This window comes from Sinocyclocheilus rhinocerous, unplaced genomic scaffold (genome assembly GCF_001515625.1).
Source record: "Sinocyclocheilus rhinocerous isolate Xijiao unplaced genomic scaffold, SAMN03320098_v1.1 scaffold1386, whole genome shotgun sequence".
NCBI classification, from domain to species: Eukaryota; Metazoa; Chordata; class Actinopteri; order Cypriniformes; family Cyprinidae; genus Sinocyclocheilus; species Sinocyclocheilus rhinocerous.
Window position 1 is genome coordinate 965,699 of NW_015660628.1, and position 23,125 is coordinate 988,823.

At 36.2% G+C, this 23,125-nt stretch overlaps 1 protein-coding gene across 3 annotated transcripts; it reads right to left on the bottom strand.

Moving 5' to 3' along the window:
• Positions 1 to 3: 3 nt before the first annotated feature.
• On the bottom strand, positions 4 to 22,772 carry LOC107725399 (ras-associating and dilute domain-containing protein-like). Of its 3 annotated transcripts, XM_016534642.1 has the most exons (16): positions 22,654 to 22,722; positions 22,248 to 22,577; positions 20,308 to 20,879; positions 15,211 to 15,491; positions 13,805 to 14,482; positions 12,136 to 12,173; positions 11,824 to 11,981; positions 11,551 to 11,666; positions 9,862 to 10,126; positions 7,513 to 7,685; positions 6,587 to 6,737; positions 6,298 to 6,488; positions 4,689 to 5,106; positions 3,237 to 3,376; positions 1,041 to 1,180; positions 4 to 893 (listed from the first exon to the last, which is right to left on the bottom strand). In XM_016534642.1, exons 3-16 carry the CDS (start codon positions 20,840 to 20,842, stop codon positions 794 to 796), a joined length of 3,384 nt encoding a protein of 1,127 aa, XP_016390128.1. In that variant the 5' UTR covers positions 20,843 to 20,879; positions 22,248 to 22,577; positions 22,654 to 22,722; the 3' UTR covers positions 4 to 793. The 3 variants fall into 3 exon arrangements, with proteins under 3 accessions (XP_016390128.1, XP_016390127.1, XP_016390126.1); XM_016534641.1 differs by lacking the exon at positions 22,248 to 22,577 and having other exon boundaries at positions 3,237 to 3,289; positions 22,654 to 22,772; XM_016534640.1 differs by lacking the exon at positions 22,248 to 22,577 and having other exon boundaries at positions 22,654 to 22,772.
• Between the last annotated feature and the right edge of the window lie 353 nt (positions 22,773 to 23,125).

The following is a 23,125-nucleotide window of genomic DNA, read 5'->3' on the forward strand; positions in this document are numbered from 1 at the left end:
ATAAACACTTTTTGTATTCAAAAACTTGTGCAGAGTCATGTCCTCTCAAATATAAACAAAACAGCTTATGAATTCTATGTCCTATATTAACATTTTATCATTTTGAAAATGATATGCTTGTATATATGCAGTTTGTGAGTTAGTGAACTTAAAGTCGTTGCAAATACGGCTAACATAGCGAACTGAGAATTTTGTTAAAATATTTATGCAGAGAGGAAGAAAGTTGCACCATGAAATGAGGCTCTTGAAGTGCAGTCGTTCAGCATATATAATGTTAAATGGGGAAACCGTCAAGTATTTGAGCCAAAGTTTTGTTTACTATCAATTTGAAAGACAGAAGCTTTTATTAATGAAAAAGAAGATTCGTCTGATCTTTTTATCAACCGTTAAAGATAAGATAAAGACTTATTTGTGCCTTTTAGCGAGGCTATTGAAATGTTTCAGTTTTTTATTGTTTTCTTGATTGTTTGTATGTTTTATAAAGCAAATTAACCCCACAATTAAAACCCCACTTTCGCCCCGTTTCATGTCTCCGTTCATGATTATGTGCACAAATACCTTCCCCTTCAACATTCCTTGACATTCAAGAAACAAAACCAGATTGGCTAAGAGGTAAAGAAAGACAGAGATGTCAAACTGTCCTTCTGACTGAGAAAGAGTGCAGTATTGTACAGGGCTGAGTTATAGTCGCTGAGAGGTCCTATAGTGTGCTTGTACTCCAGTCTCGGAAAGGATGAATTGCTGTCCTCCTCATATTTCGTCTAGGTAGAGGGTCACACTTGCAGCCTCTCTCTCAGCAGGAAGAGGCACTGATCTTCTCTGATACTTCAAGATCTGATTTGGCGACAAGAAACCGGAGCCGTCCTCCCCCCAGACGAATCAAATCCACAGCACTGTGAGAGACAGACAAAGCGAGATTCAAATGTCAGGGTTAAAAGAACACATTTATATAGCAAAGGATCATGCCTGGTGAAAATGTTACGGTAACACTTTGATTGCGAACATTATCTGCTAGCCGATGATGTCTATAGAGCACTGACCTCTGGTAGTCTGCTCCAATGAGACTGGTCCCATTCACTGCCAGGATTCTGTCACCAATGCAAAGTCGCCCATCTGCAGCAGCTGGTCCATCTGGAATCAGTGTCCTGATGTAGATTCCAGGAGAGTTCAGGGGGGTATGCTGTGTATAGAGAGAATGAGAAAACAGAGACCTGTTTGTTGCCTTTTTCTTAAAACAGAAAATATGGAATCGTACACTCTAAAAAATGCTGGGTTAAAAAGGGACAAACCCAGCTATTGGGTTGTTTTGACCCAGCGGTTGGGTTGTTTTGAACCCAACCGCTGGGTCAAAACAACCTAATAGCTGGGTTTGTCCCTTTTTAACCCAGCATTTTTTAGAGTGTAGCGAAAGCATCAGACTAGTATTTTTTACAGCTCATAATATCAATCAGAATTTTGTGCAAACCATAATCAGACATCTGTCCAGTAAATAGAAACTGATCAGCACATAATGTAAAAGTCTTTTGCTGTTTTATAATAAAATCGAGGGTTTACACACAAGCTCTGTACCTAAGCTGCCTTGCTGTCTATAAATAAAATAATTTCTCTTAACTTGTCAATTGTATTGGAGGATTTTTAATGAGCTTTTCACAATTCTAGGATTGCCATGAATGATTATATTTGGGCTAAATAAAAATAATAAGCTGCATCATTTTGCTGGCAACATTTTTGGACACCCTTCAAGAGAGTGTTTTTTTTATGATGCTTGCATTTTTTCTTACACTTTCGAAGTGAAATGTCCAGTGAGTGGGGCTAAAGAACTTTCAGATTTATCCGAAACAAAATGTGATTGTAGCAATCTTTTATTACATTGGTTGTTCAGAAATGAAATGTCCAGTAAGCAGCGCTGTTCAATTTGTTGTGAAACAGGTAAGCATGAATCTGGCAACATTTTATTATGTTGATTGCTGTATGTATCATGGCAGTTGATGTGAAATGTCCGGTGAGTGGCGCTAAAAGGTTAATGCTCTATTGCATTAAAAAATGTACCACCTACTCTAAGCCTAACATATAGTGTTAACAAAAGCAAAACGAAGTAAAAACACATTTGCTGAAGCAACCATGACAACTTAGCTTGCTCCTGCAAGTCTTTGAGCTTTTTTATCAGGACTTGTGTTATTCGAGACTCTTACCCAAATGCAATGCTATGCTGTACCGGGTGAGCTACTGAGCAAGTTCTGAAGTACTGCATCAGAAAAGCCATTATTATGGAGCTGTTATGTGATTAAAATGTCAAAATGATAGTTTCAATTAGTTTACAAATCATGCAGGATGATAAAAATGCTTTGAAATCATTACATAGAATTGAAAAGGAACCACAAATAAACAAGGCATTATTATTATTATTTTTAATTCTGCCATTGTATTCCTAATTTGTGTGAAAAGCAATAAAATCTGTTGGTGTTTTATTACCACTAGTGTTCATTTCACTTGGAAATTGCAGTGAATTGTATGAAGGGGTCCCTCTTTATATTAGGTGGCCTTAGCTGCTATGTACTTACATCAACAATAAGTACAATGTACTTATTATGTTTATATTGTATTGTAAAACACTTTTGCTGCTGGGTCGGGTTTGGTGGTATGGGTGGGTTTAAGGGTGAGTTAAGGTGTAAGGAATAGGTCAACATTATAAATGTAATTACAGAAATTAGTTACAGATGTAATTACATGCAGGTATTTTTTAAAATATATAAGTACAATGTAAAAACATGTATGTACACGATAAGTATTGATGCGAGGTACGGGTAAGTTCAGGGACGGGTTTGGTGGTATGGGTGGGTTTAAGGGTGAGTTAAGGTGTAAGGAATAGGTCAACATTATAAATGTAATTACAGAAATTAGTTACAGATGTAATTACATGCAGGTATTTTTTAAAATATATAAGTACAATGTAAAAACATGTATGTACACGATAAGTGCATTGTATCAAATTATTCATTTAAATGTACTTAAATGTAGTTAAGGCCACCTAATATAAAGTGGGACCTATTAAGGTATGTTTTTTGGAGATATACAAACATGTAGGTAGATGCACATTTTTTCCATTGAGCCTACAGTATATGTATGAGCATCATGCTGTCTAGGTTTAGGAACAAATCTATAGTGTTATGGGTTATATGCATAGAACATTGACCGCCAGTGTTAAATTTCAGCAGAGTAATACTGCAGAGACTCACAAGCCCATCGATAAGTCCCATTCCCAGGCCGTAAGGTCCTTTATCCAGGTCCACTACAAAGACGGAACAGATATCATCAGAGTTTGGGGCCAGATGAGAGACAGGGACAGGGAAAGGAAAACCACAACCACTCAAAGGGCCTGGAGTGGGGCAGGGATAAACAAACAAACACACACAGGACTCAGTGCTCATTTGACGCACACACAGACTCTACACACAGACTCCCTAATCGGGCCAATAAACAAAATCAATATGTTCTCAATGGGAAAATGCATCTGCTGCACATGCAAACAAAGTTATTAAATGATGCAGAGAGTAAACACATAGAAAACTGACAGAACTATACACAGAGAAATCTGTGCATATGTTTATAAGAAATAAACACATGCATTCACACATAAACTCATTCAAGTGAAATAAAAGAAATGTACACAAATCAGACATGATTATATGTCTGTCATTGAATAATCAAAACTAACATGTGCAAACACTAACAGTCATTCGTACTACACAGCACATTTTCATGTCTGCATTATGTCCCTTTTTTTAATATCTTATTCATTTTCTTTTATCGCAATACCACAATTAAGAAAATATAGCAGTAGTTTTCATTTTTTTACTCAATTGTCCTCTCTTTCTATAGTGTAAATCTTTCGTAATATGGCTTTAATATTTGGTAATATGCATGCCTTTAAGAAAAGGCCAGCTCCTTAATAACATCATGCTCCAGGAAGTGACAGTTTTTTTGGTGAGAAAACAACAGCACTTCACTATTAAATCAAGTATTAGTCTCTTCTAAATAAATACATACTGGTAAGTAAAAGTATTAATAATGGATTTAATGAATTCTGTGATTTAATACTTTCTTTTCAGTATTAGTTTGTCTTTGAAAAAAAAAAAACTTTCAATTTGATAAATTGCTATGATAATTCAAAATATCATTAGTGGCCTTTATTGCCGTCCTGTTATAGGCTCTACCCTGTTGATGATGGAAACATTTTCTTGACTTTTATAAATAATCCTGTTAACTCAATAAAGTTTTGAGATAAAGGTTTATCAGTTCAAACAGCTGATAAAAACATCACAAAGCTTTTTGTTTCACAAGACATTAACTGATGGACTGGAGTGGTGTGGATTACTTGTGAATTATTGTGATGTTTTTATCAGCTGTTAGGACTCTCATTCTGACGGCACCCATTCACTGCAGAGGATCCATTTGTGAGCAAAGTAATGCTAAATTTCTCCAAATCTTTTCAGATGAGCATCTACATTTTGAATGGCCTGAGGGTGAGTACATTTTAAGCAAATGTTCATTATTCCTTTAAAGAAAAACATCTTTAAACTACAAAATAATCTTCATATATATGTACTGTGTAACAGGAATGACCCAAGAGACCAAATCTAGCCGAAAGAACACACACATCCACGACCCAAAAGGCGTTTTTGACTTGCCTTCAATGCCATTGCTGATGAAGCCATTGATTTTCTTGTGCTCTGGAGTTGAACGCATGCAACCATTGGACTTCGTGTGAGAGTGTGTATGTGTGTGCTCTTGTGAAGCATGCTCAGGGTAGTGGGCTGGATTGGACTGTGTGTTGGAGTGTATATACGTGTGTTCCGGATAGAGGGCCGTATTAGGTGGAGTCAGTATACAGGAAGAGTCTGTCGCTTGGGTTTGGTTGGCGTAACGGATGCTGGTCCCGTTTCTGTAGTGAATGCTATGCGGCGGCTTGTCTCTGGGTCGTTCCTCAGCTCCAGCTCCCTCTCCTCTTCCTCCGAGACCCGCGGAGGAGCCCCGCACCTCCCCCTCTCCCTCCCCACGCAAAGGAGGTGCTGGATGTGGACTGGAGTGAGGCTGAGGAGGCTCACGCTGGAGAACCCAATTACCATGTTATCATCATTTTATTAATATCCATATTATCTCACAGAGCAAAGCAGAAGTTGACAACTCTTTAAAAAAACAACAAAGGTCAAACATGTCAGTTATTCCTTTAAGTTATTTCCATGTTTGTGTATTTAAAGGGACCGTTCACCTTCAGTTGCTGGTCCCCATTGACTTGCATAGTTTTTTTTCCCACATACTATGGAAGTCAATGGGGAGCAGCAACTGAAGGTGAACTGTCCCTTTAAGAATAGAATGCTAAAATGAGATTTAAAAAAAAAATAGAATTTTAAAAATGTGTATTTTGCTTTGGAGAAAAGGACTTTATATTTGTGTTATTTTCTACAATATTTTGAAGACACAGTCGCTACACAGCTAAAATTAATATGGTGACTACCATATAAATTAATAGGATTGGCTGCCCTCTGATGAAAACCCACAATACATTGGAGAAATTGTATTATCTTCATATTTTTATGGTCTCCCTGTGTTATAAAAAGAAAGGTGTTTTGTTAAAGGGTTTTTAATAGGGATGTGCATTTTGTTCATTTCAACTGCATGAGTAGTTGAAAGATAAATCAACATTGAGTACTCTGGTGGAGGAAGAACTTTAACAGAATTATACCATATGGCAGTTAAACTGATGGCAGAAACAAATAAACAATGAAATAAGGCTCGGATAATCTTTAAACAATGGAAAATGTGTAGCGTTTCTTTGTAGACTGACTCACACATGGCCATAATTTAGCCGGCAGCTCCTAATTAAACAGCTAATCTTGTAATCAGATTAAGAATGACTCTCATGTATAGAATTTAAATCTTAGTGTTCTGAGCTACAGTCCTTAAGCTAGTTCACATTTTTTTTTAAGAATGACCAGCAAAAGCCAGATGCTGATGAATATATCTTTAATAATAATGTTTTTGAGCAGCAAATCAGCATATAAGAATGATTTCTTAAGGATCATGTGACTTTGTATACTGGAGTAATGGCTGCAGAAAAATCAGTTTTGCCATCAAAAAATAGAACAGTTATTTGACAATATTACAGTTTTACTGTATTTTCGATCAAATAAATGCAGCCTTAGTGAGCAGAAAATACTTTTTTCAAAAGTCTTAATGATTTAAAAAAAAAGAAGTTTAAGACAGCAGCGTTTTATTAGTATTTTATTCAAAATTTACCTGAGAATCCTGACGGTCTGCACAGCCATTAGAAGGATGGGTCTTGGAGCGAAGACCCCAAAGGAAATGACGAACGTAAAGTAGTTGGCGGTATATACTGTCCTCCACACTGTCACTCTCCAGGTCCACCTTGAACCCAGCACTCGGCAGCACAATAGGAGGGTGGTTCTCAAAACTCTCTAGCAGATCAACTATTGAAAAGACACATAAGCATAATGTACACTAGAATGCACAAAGTCTCTGGAAATAAAATCGACAGTACTCATTTATAGTCCTTTAATGTGTCTACCTGTTCTATAGATATATGCCTCATCTTCACTGCTTGGTTGCCAGATTGGTAGAGGACCGAGCTCCGCCATGAGCTGGTACTGTGTGAGGATTCTGTGTAGCTGCACAGGCTTCAGAGATGGATGCTCAGCACACAAAGCTTTCCAACTCATCTACAAACAAACACATACACACACATTGGGTTTCCATGTTTCAAGGGGACATTATGGGGACATAGATGTAATGGTTTTTATACTGTATAAACTGTATTTTCTCCTCCTTACCCTAAATGTACTCCTAAAACTACATCTCCTACAAAACTTTCTCCTATTTTAGATTTTCAAAAAAGATCATTCTGTATGATTTATAAGCTTCCTTCCTTGTCACACACAAACACAATAAAAATCAAGGTTACAAATGGAGATTTTTTTTTTTGGTTTCCCAAATAACCTTTCAGTAATCAGTTCTTAAAAGAACTGTGTTCTTTTATTCTCAGTGTTAAGAACCTTTTTTACTCTAAAGAAAGGAAATCCTAATTTTAAGTAGTTAAACTACAGTCAAGCTATCTATTAAAATTGTTGACTACACTACTATAAAATGTACTATCAATTTATTTTTGATCAATTGTTTTTTAATTATATCTTTTACTTTATTTATAACAAGAAGCTTATATTATCAGTGCAATGTTGAAAGGATTTCTTTTTGAACACATATAATTAACTATAAATAAGACTGTAATCAAAATATGATTTTCTAAATATGACAAAAACACAATTGATATATATAATTAAAATACATTAGCTTAACATTTTGCTAAATCCAAATGAATAAATGATGCATACATTTCTGGACTCATTGATTGATCACTGATACAAACAGATTGAAAATTATCTGAAGAACCTGATTTACTATATAAAACAGATATGAAATTTATATGAACTGCATTACCTGTGAAAGCTGTTGTGGGGGTGTGGCAAGGATGCTCACAGCGCTACAGAACTTGGCAAAGAATTTGTGAGCAAGATGACTGTGTCCCGTCCCTTTAGCCCAGTCCAGTAGCATCTTGACACTAGCCTGGATCTGCAGGACCCGAGAACGCTGAAACCAGCCACGCACGGGGCCTAAAACACACATTTACACATACAATTGTTATGCAAAGGATGCATATGAAAACACTAAACAAACACTTTTCAGAATCATGGCATACTGTAATACTGGTGATAAAATGAAGATGGTTCCAGTGAATAGTCACAACTGTAGTCACGGTTTATTACAGTACTGCATGTCAAATTGTGTGAGTGTAAGTGGGTGTTTGTGTGTAAGACCAGCTCTGATCCTCTGTCTGTTATGACATAAAGAGGATTATGGGTGTCTGGAGAAATAATCTTCACCTGACCGCGAGTAATGCACACAAAAACGACATATGTTTCGCACTACCCTTTAAAAAAGGAAACTGGTTCTGGTTTTGCAACACGCAATAGTGACAAAATAATTTCAAAAACAACTGTGGTCATTAAATACATTAGATTTAAACATACACTGCTGTTCAAAAGTTAGGATGCATTAAATTGATCAAAAGTGACAGTAAAGACATTTATAATGCTACATTCAGGGATTGAAGTGAACTTTTTCACTCACCAGCCAATTTGGCTACAACATTTTTAAGTTATCGGCCATTCATAACTTCTACTAGCCAAAAAAAAAAAAGAAAAACCCACAAAAAAACAAACAGCTTGAGGCTGTCTACACTGAACGTGACAAAGCGACCGCTGCAAATCATTTTGTGTCAGAACTAGGGGTGTGCGATATTGACAAAAAATAATATCTCAATATTTTCTGGAATTTTATCGATAAAGATAATTAGACCATATTTTGCTGAGTGTGTTATTGTGCTGATATCTTAAGGAATAACGTGGACAGCTGACTCCTAAAGTTTTTGATATATTTCATATTTTGTGTGGTCAGTTCACAGCAGTGATAGAAATTAATCTTTTCCAATAAGTTTAAATTGATGTTTACCTCTATGGGCATTTTCACCTTGGCTTTATAAAGCCATTTTTTCTAAAAGTGTGCATCATCTTTTGAGTCAAATTCTTACATTTAATCAGTCAATTATAATAATAATACATTTAGGCTGTTACTAAACAAATGAAATCAGTATCAACATTTTGTTTGGTGTTTGCAATATTCTCGATAATGTAATGAGTTCAGTATTTGACCTAAACCTGCGCAGATTTGGCTTGCATGAACTTCCCCAAGAAATGAATGAGTGAACATAACTTACAAAAAGTAACCCGCCAAATTGGCTAGTGACAGCGTTACCCGCCACAGCTGATTTTTACCTGCATTTGGCGGTTGTTAATTTCAAACCCTAGTTACATTTATTTATATTTCAAATAAATGCTGTTCTTTTGAATTTTTTTAGTTTTCTGAATGAATGAGTGCAGCACAACTGGTTTCAACTTTGATAATAATAAGAAATGTTTCTTCAGCACCAAATCAGAATATTAGAATTATTTCTAAAGGATTATGTGTCACTAAATTAAGCTTTGCCATCATAGAAATACATTTCATTTTAAATTATATTCACACAGAAAATGGTTATTTGAAATTGTAATAATATATCATAATACTACAGTTTTATTGTATTTTTGATCAAATAAATTCACAAATTCACCTTGGTGAACATTCTTCCCAAATAATTTTAATATTTCAATAAAATAAAATATTAAAATAATTTTGCATCGTTTACTATACTTAAATTTCTCACTAATAAAAATCTCACTTAAAAAATCTTCCTTAATATATGAATCAATTACTGAATTAATATTGAAATAATCTTAAAGTTAAGCAAGTGAACAATGACTTGCTATCTTACATCTTTGTAATTCTGATATTTTTGTATTAGAAGAGCAGTCTGGACATTCTGCTTAATATTTCTTCTCATGTACCATGAAAAAAAAGAAATTATTAATTAAAAAGTAAATATTTATTCCCTAAGAACTGATGGAGAAAGTCCATTGGCTCACAGGTTAGAGTATCTTCAACACTAGAGGGCAGAATAAATACTTTGTTTCAATTCATCAGTTTCCATTCTGATATTTCTTTATTTGTAAGTCTTTCACCCCTTTTTCTTCTGCCTGCAATTGACACACTACCTATGTCCTGTTGTTGCCATAGCAGCATGCTTAATGAAAATATATGACAGTAATATTTGAGTGTGTCTCTTGAGTCTGTGTGTGTGCTACACAGAAATCAAACAGGTAAAAAGATTCTGGAAGCTGAGCTTGAACAAACCTTTATCGATGAGTTGATTGAAGAGTGAGACGTTGGTGAAGAAGAAGAGGTAGGCAAACATTTGACTCTGAATCTCTGAATGGACCTGGTACTGTTGCAGCAGGTCTGATGTAGTCTGAAACACACTCACCACCCTGCGAACCGCCTCTGGCATCACACACACAGCACACACACACACTCCAACAGCCCGCCGGCAGTGCTCTGATGCAGACTCCGTCCCAAATGGGTTACAGTCCAACAGCCCGGGCAACACAACGTACAAGGTCTGAAATGTAAAGAACAGCCATTTGTTATAATAACATGAACAACCAGACACCTACATATACACAATATTTATAGAGCTGTCAATTGAATGTATTATCTAACATAGAATGATTAATTCATTAAAAATTGTCCTTATGACACTGATCAAAAATACAGTAAAAAACAATAATATTGTTAAATATTATTACAATTTAAGTTTTCTTTTGTAATATATTTAAAATGTGATTCATTTCCTGTGATGGGAAAGCTGCATTTTCAGTCATTACTCCAGTCTTTAGTGTAACATGAGCAATTGCTAAATGCATAACTGTAATATATAGATATATAAATACAGAATTTAGTTTGTCCCTAAAGAATGTAATATATTTTTGCCAAAGTCATATTAAACAGCTAGTTTATCCAAAAATTCAAGAAAATGTCCTCACTTACTCACCCTTATGTCATTCCAAACCTGTATGAATTTATTATTTTCTTTTGTCACATTTTCTTTTGTCACTTGATCCTTCAGAAATCATTCGAATAATGGTCAGAATTTATTGAAAAATTTTCTTATACAATAACTCGATGAAAGATAAATAGTTGGTATTCCAGGTGTGTATAGATTTGTCATGTCACCCGCATGTATATATATATATATATGTGTGTATGTATATATATATATATATCATTTTTTAATGCAAACCCTGCCTTGTGTATAGTTATTGTAAGCCATATGTTATAAATAAACAATCAAAAAAAATCATTGTAATATGCTGATTTGGTACTCAGAAATATTTCTTATTATTACCAATGTTGAAAAGAGTTGTGCTGCTTCATATATTTGTGGAAACCGTGATATCATTGACCGTGATATCATGGTTCATTAATAGAATGTTTATTTTAATGCATACTGATCAATTTAATACATACCGAATAATTAAATATTATTTTCTTTCTTTAACAAAGAAAAGAAAAGAAAAGAAAAAATTACCCCTTACTGACCCCGAAACTTTTGAAAAGTAAATAAAACTACATAAATTGACCTCTACATCCACTGTTTGTAACAAGTATTACATTTTTTACTCATTTGGTACAATAACGTAATGTCCTTTTAATTATCATTTTATTATTCAAAATACTGTTATTTGATAAGCTGTGATTCATTTAGGAAATTAACTACCATATCATTAAGTAAATAACTACTATTAACTACTAATAAATACTATTAATTACTATTACTATTATTAACTACTACTTTTATGAATCTAAAATGATTGACAGGCTCCAAATAGGGAAGACAATGAGGACATGAGGTGGAGGAGAAGAAGACCTAAAGACATACAAGCAAACCAGCAGCCACACACACATTAAATAATTCATTCCCAGCAGCCCTGGTAACATCTTACAATGGTGGCGCCACACATATACCGTAATACTACCCTTTACCTTAGTGATGTAGTAAACACACTGCTGAAAGGTGTACATGATCACTTCCTCTAGTATGGTCATAGCTTCTTCGTTTGCTGATATTGTTGCTGAGAGGAGAGATTCTTTAGATCCCGCTGCAATAAGGAACATAAAAAAAATACAATTAGACGAATGCAGTATTTTATGTGTCGTTTACAACCTCTAATCCTCCTGTCTATTTAGTGTTTTTAATTTTGTCAGTATTGGGCCCTATAGACCCAGTTCTCAATCCATGCAGAGTGTGTTTCATACCTTTATCATCCATGAGCTCAATAGTCTGCATGTACGCAGGTGATTTCTGCTGGATAAAATACAGTATTTCGATGGCATTGGACATCCAGAAGAAAATGAACTGGAGATCCGGTACTAGGTCTGAGATGCTGAGCAGAGACAGCGAGGCAGGATCTTGACTGTATAACCACACAAAAACACACATTCATCGGTTCGATTCAGTGACAATGCCTTCAGAATTAGTGACGGCCTATTCAGCACCGCATGACCTTAGAGTGTCACGCGTTCAAAGTGCACACATGTGCGTATTATAAGGCGGAACATGATACTCACTGCTGAGCTTGCTTCTGTGCCAACTCCTTTGTCTTCTCCTGCGAGACACAGACACCGACGGCAATTAATGTCATAAAATTTTGAATAGCTTCACGTGGGAGGTATAATACCTTGGTATCGTTTCTACGTTTTCAGACTTTTCGTCCTTGCTCTTTTCTTTGGCTGGTTAATATTAGAGCTGACGGCTGACCTTCTAAAATTGGATTTTAATAATTAATGAGTTTAAAGACAGTCATTAAATGCTTCAGGATAGTTGGGACTAGGTTAAACGGATGTTCACAAATTACACGATTCAACTAATTTTGTAGTGTTTAAATCAACATAGGCGAATGCATTTGTCAACAAAGACAAGGGCATGTGAGGTGACTTGCAGTACTGACCCTCACAGCAGAAAATCAATCAATGGGATTTATCCTCATCATGCTAATGCTTTTGCTGAGCATTATGTAAATAAAAAACACACTTGCACTTGGACATTGCAAAGATGCACTATCTAAAATTTTTTTGAAGTGCAACGTAAATCAATCACTGGAATGTCATGGAGAGACAAAACTTGCTTTGTTTGCCTTTCCATCATTTTCTTCTCCCATACTGAAATACAATCAGTCTCACTGACATGATATCGACTACAGTGTAACAGTTGGAGGAATTGTGGGAAATGTAGTTTGGATTTAGGTGACAGACCATTGAGTAGGCCAAACGCAGGTATTTACTGCAAGAAATTAACATTTTCAAACAATACTTTTCTAAAAGGTAAAGTGCATAATTTCCTAAATAATAAAATCAATTGTTTTATATGGTACAAGCAAATTTAGACATGACAACATTATAATGTACAGTAAAAACTGTTATTCATTTTGAGATTCAAGATTACATTTAACAATATTTTCTTTATTTTATTTAATAATTTAATTACTTTTAAGTGAGCATTAGATGATGGTAAAGGTAACCTAAATATAAAAATATCGTATGATGAATAGAATTTTTGTTTATTTCCTTGAAAAGTACAATATATTGATACCATATTGGATATTTAATTTATTGATATTTATTGGTCTAGGAGCCCTGCACATGACATGCAGACAAAAATATATTTTTATATATATAAATATATACTAATTTAAGAATTAGTTTCCACGGATGAAGAATTTGTTCCCTAGTTTTAGTTAATCGTGGCCATGAATTAAGAATTTTTTTGCTCGTTTAAGTTAATCATGGCTATGTTGTATTAAATCAAAACCACTTTTATTTAAATGAAAATCAGAGAACCAATTATAACAAACATGGCCACTATGTACTACAACGGGCAAACAAATGAATAAGTTGTCGAATTCCTAATTTGTGGCCACGATTTAACTAAGAGGGAACAAATTAATAAAACAAGGAAACAAATTCCTAATTTATGGGAAGTAATTCTTAAATTGTGGCCACAATAAATTCATTTTATCCTCATGTCATGTGTCATGTCAGATACCAACCAATATGGATCAATTAGCCTACAGTAAATATCCAATATACCAGTATATTGTGCATCCGTACGTACTTTTCAGGGAAATAAACCTAAAATTAACTTACTTTTATTTGTCTCTGCACATTAAATTTGTATAGAAGTATTTTAACATGGAAAAAATAACACAAACACAACTAAGCTGTTGATGCCAGTACGAACCCATGCTATGGTCTGAATCCTCTTGGCAATTTTCAGCAATAGTTTACCGAAGCTGCCAGGTGGAAATGTATTTGCTGAGTGCTTGATGCATAGACAAAGCAAATATGCTGGTGTCAGCTTGTGGTCATCTCCGCTCGGCTCAATAAGTGTCAGCACCCGGTTCACCAGCGCATCCTCGTGAGCCCGCTCAAATTCCAGCGTGAGCTTTCGTTTCTGTGCAGCTCGTGCAGGAGCCTTAGAGCTGCGCCGAGACACCACTGGTTCATGTAATACGGCCCCACACATACGACATGCGTCCCCTTTCTCAGGCACAGTCCCCGACTCGCTATCGCATAGTCGTGCCAGCGCCCGAAGTCGAGTGAGAGTTTGGGCAGGAAGAGGTTTCGCACTGAGTGGGTCTTTGTACAGAAAGATGTAATGAGCACCAAAGGACAGCAAATCCCCATGACGTAGTGGAGTGGGCCGCTCAATACGCATGAAGTTAACCAGTACATTGCCGTGAGCGACGGGCTCCAGAAGTAATCGCTGGTCCGAGGAAGAGCGCCGTTGCGGTGCACGACGTATTCGGCAGTGAAGTGGAAGCACATCCGGAGATGACAGGCAGATATTTGGCCGTGCTGACGCTGTTTCCTGACCAACTGTGTGTTGCTCTCGATTCAACAGGTAAACCAGGCAATCCTGACAAAACGAAAGAAAAGCAAACAATACAAGACTCAACAATTACTCTAGAAATACAAGACAGAAGCAATAAAAAACCTTAAAAACGGCTTAAAAACATTCTTATGCGACATATCAAATCAAAGTTGACCCTTATTTCATTTTATAATGTAATATAGTATGCACTATTCAAATGTTTGGGATTGGGGGACAATTTGACGTTTAAAAAAAAAAAGTCTCTTTATGCTCATCGAGGCTGTATTAATTTGTTGAAAAATACTGTAACAACAGTAATATTGTAAAATATTATTACAATTTAAAATAACTGTTTTCTATTTTATTATACTGTAAAATGCAATTTACTCCTGTGATAGCAGAGCTGAATTTTCAGCAGCCGGTACTATAGTCTTCAGTGATATAATCCTTCAGAAATCATTTTAATATGCTTATTTGGTGCTCAAGAATATGGATATGAATATAAAGAATGGTGCTTCCAACATAAGTTCAAAAGGAATTTTATATGAAATACAAAATGTTTAATAACATTATGGCTTCACTGCCACTTTTGATGAATTTAATGCAGCCTTGCTGAATACTGTAGTATTATAATCTTAAGATAGAGATAGACAGACTGATAGATAGACCAATAGATAGATAGACCGATAGACCAATAGACAGATAGACAGATAGATAGATAGATAGATAGATAGATAGATAGATAGATATTTATAGGTGATTTTTGCTTATACCTGTTGGTTGTACCCTTGAAGGAGCAGCAAGTGTGGTGATTGGTAGAGAGAGTGTTTAACTCTGCCCCCATCTCGTTCTTTTTGGGTCTCAGCGTCTCGTGCCGAGCGTGTTCTGATTGGCCGTGGGAGGGTGGAGTAGTACCGTTTAGGCTCCTCACCAGGCAGACCCACCAAGTTAAGGCTGGTTTCACTGAGGCTGCGGCAAAATGAGGAGCTGTGCTGGAGTGTCATTGTTCCTTTAGCACGGTTTCTTTGTAGCTTCCTTGCTTGAGCATTGATATCTGTCGGGGAGAGAAAACCACTTAGGTAATTGTGACTCATTGTCATCAGCCAAAAACTAACCATATGGGGTTTAATTGAACAGATGAGCTTAACAATACATACTGACTCAAAATTGTTTGTTCAAAAAAAAAAAATAATAATAATAATAATATAACTAGAAATATAAAATACATTTAACTTTTATTTGTGCTGTCTGTTATTAGAAGTTTCCAGTGATCTTAAATCATGATAATACACACAAGTATATTTAAAGAATTAGAGGACAACAATGCACAAAAAGGAGTGAATGTGGAGGTGAAATGCAAAGTGTAATAAAGATAAACATTGCAGGTTGTATGCCATACTAAGTAACCTCATTTTAAACAAAGCAAATGTATGATATGGAAAATAGTGCACATGTCATACTGACTAATGGTATGGTACATTTGGTGCTTTTTTGTAATATCTAAGCTCACATACCCATTCAATGTCTAGGAAAAAACAGTGTAAACATATTGCTAAAACATTTTATTTTGTTTGTTCCCAAAAGAAAATCATAAAATTAATACAGATTTGGAATGACATAAGGGTGAGTAAGTGAGGACATTTTTCTTGAATTTTTGGATAAACTAGCTGTTTAATATGACCTCTGCAAAAAGATACTAGGCCTACATTCTTTAGGCCCAAATTAAATTCTGAATTGATATATCTATGTATTACAGTTATGCATTTAACACATGCTCATGTGACACCAAAGAGAGGAGTAATGGCTGAAAATTTGTATCACAGTATCTTTGTATCACAGTAATAATTTATACTCTAAAATCTATTCAAATAAAAAAAAACAGTTGTTTTAAATTGTAATAATATTTCACAATATTACTGTTTTACTGTATTTTTTTATTTTAAAAAATGCAGCCTTGGTGAGACTTCTTTCAAAAACATTAAACATTTTAATAATTCCAAGCTAATTTGGGATTTTATAAATAGAAAATATTTCCAAATATATAAATTCGAATATATAGAGGCATGATAAAGTAAGGATAATATTCTTGTCCAATAGGGACATGCAATGAGGGATGTGACTAATAATTGCATAGGGGGTAATAAATGGTGGTATAATGCTGGGTATAGGAAGTCAGCACTTGACTGGTGCATGTAGCAATGCGGTAAATAATGGGTCTGCAAAGTAATGGTATTGTATATGGAGGTGGGGCTGGTGGCTGACACCATACCTGAGGACAGTCCCCACCTTTAACAATAGTTGTACAGGGCTGTATCAAACGCCAGCCCCGGGGGGAGCTCCGATGGCATCTACCATGCCCACTTCTACTCAAGGTTGAAGATAGCACAGGGGAGTTTGTGTGAGTCCCTGGGCATGGGTAAACACCACAACAAATACAAATCACCAAAAAAACATGAATATACACACATAATTCTATTCATTCACTCAAGCAAGCAAATTTTACCATTATCCTCTATTTACATTTTCTTGTGATGCATAGCAGCATAGATGTTGAATCTGAGCTAATATTTAACGCCATCTCCACTCTTAAAAATAAAGATTCTTCACTGGCATCTATGCTTCCATGAAGAACCTTTATCATTCATGGAGCACTTCCACTGCACAAAAGCTTCTTCATAGTGGAAAAAGTTTCTTTAGAAAAATATTCTTCAAAATGTTCTTCACACTGACTAAAAATGGTTATTTTAAGAACTGTTTACTGAAAGGTTTTTTGGGGAACCAAAATGGTTTCTTCTATGGCATTGCTGTGAAAAATGAAGATTTTTTTTAATCTTTATTTTTAATAATGTAGCAGTTCATGTGATTTTGGCTCTATAATAGATTCTACAATTATTTTTAAAGATACGAGAAGACACGGAATTGATGTGACAGCAACCATTGGTTATTCAAGAAACTTTTGATATAGGAATGAACTGGAATAGGCCAATTTAATCATCGTTCTACAATATTCTGACATGGTGCTAATGCAGACATAACTGTCAATCCAAACCTGTTATAAAACGTGCATGTGTTGGTAAATACCTCAACACTATCCATAAAGCCCCCAGTAGCATCTGTCACTGAGTAATATGTGTGTGTGCAGATGGTGTGCTGACTTGCAAATGTAATCCCCCAACCCTTCTTCACCTTTACTCATCTGTGACCTTCATAAACCCTTGATCTAAATGCCTGCACCTTCTCAACCATCACTGCCTTTTTGATTGACTGTGAAAATCACTAGACACATTCATTTTTGAGAACAGTCCCAACGTGAGGAGCAGCAGCGTCTCTTCCCGTGAAGAAACAGCAGGACACTAAGCCAAGTTTAAGAAGACCACTCTGAACAAGCTTAACGACTAAGATCCCCAAATAAGCCTGTGACATTTTCATTAATTAAAATGCAGTCACATGTAGACAAGAACGACAATAAATGTGTATATACAACATGCACCCCATGAGAAATTATGCACCAAATAAAACAGTAGCAAGCTTACGATAATTGGGAAAATTCCCAGGATACCAATAATGCATTACTTGAGCAGATGATTCTTCCAACAAGTAAGATTAACTAGAGCTTCTAGTTACACAAACCAGATGTTTTAGAGCTAACTGGGTGTAGAGTGACCTTAAAGGACCAATTCACAGTTTTTTTTAATAAAAGTTGGGTGTCAGTGTGGTAAAAGGCATTTTTGACTACAGAAAACAGAGAAAAGGGGCTGTGGCGAATATAGACAGGACAACTTCAACACCCATAATGCACTGGGTTTAATCCGGTTGTCTGTGAACAGGAATACAAAAACGTGGAAGTACGATCTGTAGTTTTCACAAAACCCCTAAAACTGAAACTTTCAAAAGTCAGCTAAATTGTCTAAAACATCATGTGGCCGACTGTTGCTTGAAAAGTAAATGGGAATATCTTGGTTTAGGTTACAGAGAAAAAGTACATATGCTACTAACATTGTAACAACACAAAGCTGGTTGAAAATCAACGATGCAACAATACAAAGCTGTTTGAAAATCGACAAACTAACCTTATAAAGCAATCAAAATTAGGACTCTTAATTTTTAATTTAAAGATAATTCTAAATAGTACTGCATGATCCTAATCCTCCTAACCCTAAATAAAAACGTTTTGCATTTTAGAATAATACAAATCTATATACAAATTCCAATTGAGGATGTCTCCAAAGGAAGGTTTTATCAAAAATAGCACACTTATAGGGACAAATTTGGCCCCAAAGTACAGCTACACTAAGAAACCAACACACACATGCATTCTCTCCACCTCACCAGGAAGAAAAGCAGTTCAACCTGAGGATAAATTATCCTGAGTAATGTGCCTGCTGATATTGATTTAACTTCCACCCTGTGTTTTGGCTCAATGGCCACCCTGTTGAATTTGTAATTTAGTACAAAAGCATCCAGGCACAAACAGAAAGAGAGAGATAGAGTGTGAGAGAGTTGCATGGCAGTGTTATGACTAGTCTGCAATAAAAGAGCACAAATAAAATAGTGAAACTGAGACCTCAATTCAACTACTGGAGGCCGGCCATACTACTGCAGACCCAATCGTGCATTTATCTCGGGCACCTGCTCTGACATCTGTGTGTCGGCATTAGTGAACCTGAGCAGCCCTGAACGTCAAAGAGCAATTAAGATGTAGTGGCAGTTATTATAGCACCACAGTGTTGATAGTACTGATACGTTCAACACAACTCTTATCTCCAGTTATCAGCACTTAAAAAGAGTGATGTAATAGCAGATTTTAAGCTTCTGTTTTGCAAATGTGGGCTACCAAATGTTTAAAAACAAGATTATAATTCAAAATAAGAGAAGTATAGTGTTACATTTTTATTTTAATCCTAACAGTGTGGTTAGTCTGGAAGCTAACGATTAGCTTAATATTGTTTACAACATGGTAATACTACATTATTCCAAACAACTATGGAACCTCAAACTTAAAAATAATGATTGGAAAGATTGAAAACACACTCAAAGTGTGAACTGATGTCATTTCAAAGATGGTTGCGACTGAAGAGCATCGTACAACATTATGTTCATAGCGTAGATACCTTTCTTGCTGAGTGTAAGCTATTTTTTACTAATGCAAGCATTTTGTGTTCATGATATTTATCTTTGCCATAATTGGCATTATGTGAAAAAAATGTGTGTGATTAACTGGAAAGTATTACGGTCGGAAGTTTCCAATTTCCCGCTTCTGACTTATCCAATCATCTGAAATACCCAATAATATTGAACTATTAGAGCTGTCAAAGTTTTAGCGTAAACATTTTCTGAATAAATTTGCCGCATTATAAGAAACACAAGAAAAACAGTATTTGATTTTTATTTTAATCATAACAGTATGATTGGATTGAAAGCTAAAGATTAGCTTAATACTGATCATGACAGTATACTGCGTTCCAGACAAAAATCTGAATTTTATTTATTATATAATTATAATTTACTACATTAAACTACATGTATACTACATGTTGTTAAAATTATAATTGTTACTAGATAATTGTGTACTATAATTGTTCTTTTCATTTAAATAAATTATTTGTATACTTTATATCTCTAAACATTCCTTAAAACATCAAATTTTCAAATAGTTATAATGTTTCTGTCTTGGTCCAGTAATTGTAATATAATGTTTTCATTCAGATGTCTTGAAAGGTAAATACTAAAATTAAGCATAACCTTTCTTGTGTGCTTTTCCGCTCTGCTGTACTGGATTTTCCTGTTTCAGTTAATTAGAAAATACAATCACACAACAAGAACGTCCTCTACTGAGCATATGTTTCTCAGTGAATGCATTTGTGCATTACCTGCAGTGACTGTGTCTTTCTCTTTGGCTGCCAGTTCCTCGACCTCAGCTCTTCGCCTGAGCTCAAAGCGGCGAGAGTAACCCTCTTTTGGCTTCCAGAGGTCCTGCAAGAGGAGGGGTTTCTCGTTGTTTCCTAGCGCCCGAAGGCACTCAGTCCGCCACCGTCGATCTGGGCCCTCAAACCGGCCAATCACGTCACATAACACATAGCTACAGGCCGAGGCCTTGTTTAGAGAATAGCGCTCAAGCGCCTCTTTGATCAACTCTTGGGCACTGGAACGAGGTGTGGCGAGAACACTTTTGTAGTTAGCGCCGGTGCTGATTTCATCACCAAATATCTTCAGCACACCTGGTGCAGATGATTGGGTGGAAAGCTCAGCTGGATCGTCCCGTACCTGCTCAGGTAGGTCAGTCACAGAACGACGATCCCGATAACTTAGTGTCCGGTACAGAACCTGGGTAAAAGTGCGACTCTGACGCTTCAGGCGGTTTTTGGATGGCAGAGACATGCTGGCAGATGAGGAACCGTAGAACATGGTGCCGGAACTCGCATTGGTTAAAAAACTCCTAGAACTGAGAAAACAACAAATTGTAATAACTGACACCAGAGAGCTGACAAGTTGAGTTTTGAACCTTATTTATACATTTACAGTGGTGGCCAAAATTATTAGAACACTGGTATTTTCACCAGCTAAAAAATGGGTTTAAGTCCGTTATTTCTGTCTTTTGCTTTAGTGTGTCAGTAGGAAATATCAGTTTACATTTCCAAACATTCATTTTGCCATTAATTGTAATAATCCAGTGAGATTTGTGTTTGCACAAGGAGTTTGACAACAGCCAGTGCTCCACACAGAGATCTGATCTGATCATCATCCAGTTTGTCTGGAATAACATGAAGAAACAGAACAAACTGATACAGACTAAATCCAGAAGAACTGTGGCAACGTCTCAAAGATAACTAAACTAAACTAAGATGCTTCAAAAGCTTTTTGCTAGATATGCAATAAGGTAGGCTACAGTAAGCTTGTCATCTAATTTCAACTCTATAATCTAATGTTGGTTTTAGTCAGTGGAACATTGCAGTACTGTACAACCAGAGATATAGATGAGTTTTTTACACACACACACACACACACACACACACCTAGAGTCAGAAAGGCAGATAGAAATAGACAGGATGGGCAAGGCTAAATTTTTGGATAAAGCAAACAGGGATGTTGCCAAGTATATTATGGAAAATACAGCTTGATGGAAACTATGAGGAATAGATCTGGGCAGCTATGATACAATCATTCTCAATATTCAATAATCCAAAATTTACATTAGAAAATTATAGCCGCTCGTTGTATGATGATTAGAGAGAGATGGGTGATAGATAGATAGATAGATAGATAGATAGATAGATAGACAGACTGCAGAGATGAGTGTATCCAATGCTGCAGACATGAGAAACACCTAGTGTGTGTGTGTGTGTGTGTGTGTGTGTGTGAGAGAGAGAGAGAGAGAGAGAGAGAGAGAGAGAGAGAGAGAGAGAGACTGCATCAGCTAAAATCCCCACTACTCGGCAGTCTGAACGGAGACCATCTGCTCGAGCGTGAAAATACTTCACTGTGCGCTCGTGAAGCCTATTCACAAACTGCATGTAGTTGACATGCTGCCCCTCATTTAAATAATCTATCAGGTACTGCGTACATCTAAAGTGTTCCCTTTCTGCACCCTTCTGTTATGCGCACAATTATTTAAACAAACCGTTTTATGATTCTTAAAGGCACAGGGCATTAAACGTGAATGAATAATTTAACCTACATAAACATTTTACACTGAACTATAATGTAACTGCGCTTGCATAAGATCAACACTTTTTAACTGACGAAAGTTTAATTTTTGTTCATGAAAAGACTACCAAAAACATCAAACTCGAGGTAGCAGAATATTTCTTACCTGTCAAGCGCGTTTTATTCCCCGTTTGCTGAAGAGACGCTCATTTATATGCATTAATTTTAAAGAAGCGCGTCGGGCTACTGCGGGTCTCCACTAGCAACGGCGCGAGCCAACAAAGGCACCTGCTCGCCAGTCCTAATCCGCTTGTGCGTCTTAACGGGGCTCCGCCAGCCAGTCTCAGAGCTCTGATCCCTTACAAGCCGCTCGCTTGACTCCTATTATTGACATTTGCCAGTATTTCTTCTTGCTCATATGTTAATTAGCTCTACGGGCCGGTGGGATACAGTTTAGGTCCGCCCAGTCACTGTCATGGAATGCGACAACGTATACCTGTACAGTAATAGTGAGGCGTCAAACATAAATCAATATTGAAAAATCTATTGGTGGTGTGTTCTGAATGATTTACCTGCTGGTTTTATTTTTCGGCGCTCTTCTTGGGCAGTCGTTGGAGCTGTTTATCCCTTCTTTTATTTGCCCGTCTCCACTGGCAACACTAGAGTCTGCATGCTTCGTCGTCTGCATTCCCTGAGCCGACTGCAGCCGGAAAACGCCGAACCGAGAACTCGAAGCTCTCGCGTATTGTTACGCTTGCACTGTAGCGTATAGATGTTTAGACAGGCGGACGGTGTGCCACATGAAAACGAGGCTGTATTTTGACAGACATGCAGTCTGTTGAACCGGTCGTAATGTTTTTGTTTTTGTTTTTTGTTTTTACTTTGCTTTCGATCAAAATAAAATAAAATAAAATAAAATAAAAATAAAACTTCTAGAAAACGTGACCTGACAGGGACTTTTGAGATTGTCCTCACTGCAGAACACAAGATCCAGGGGGCGTGGATCCAGATCCAACTCCTCCCACCTTACGTATACCTAAACCT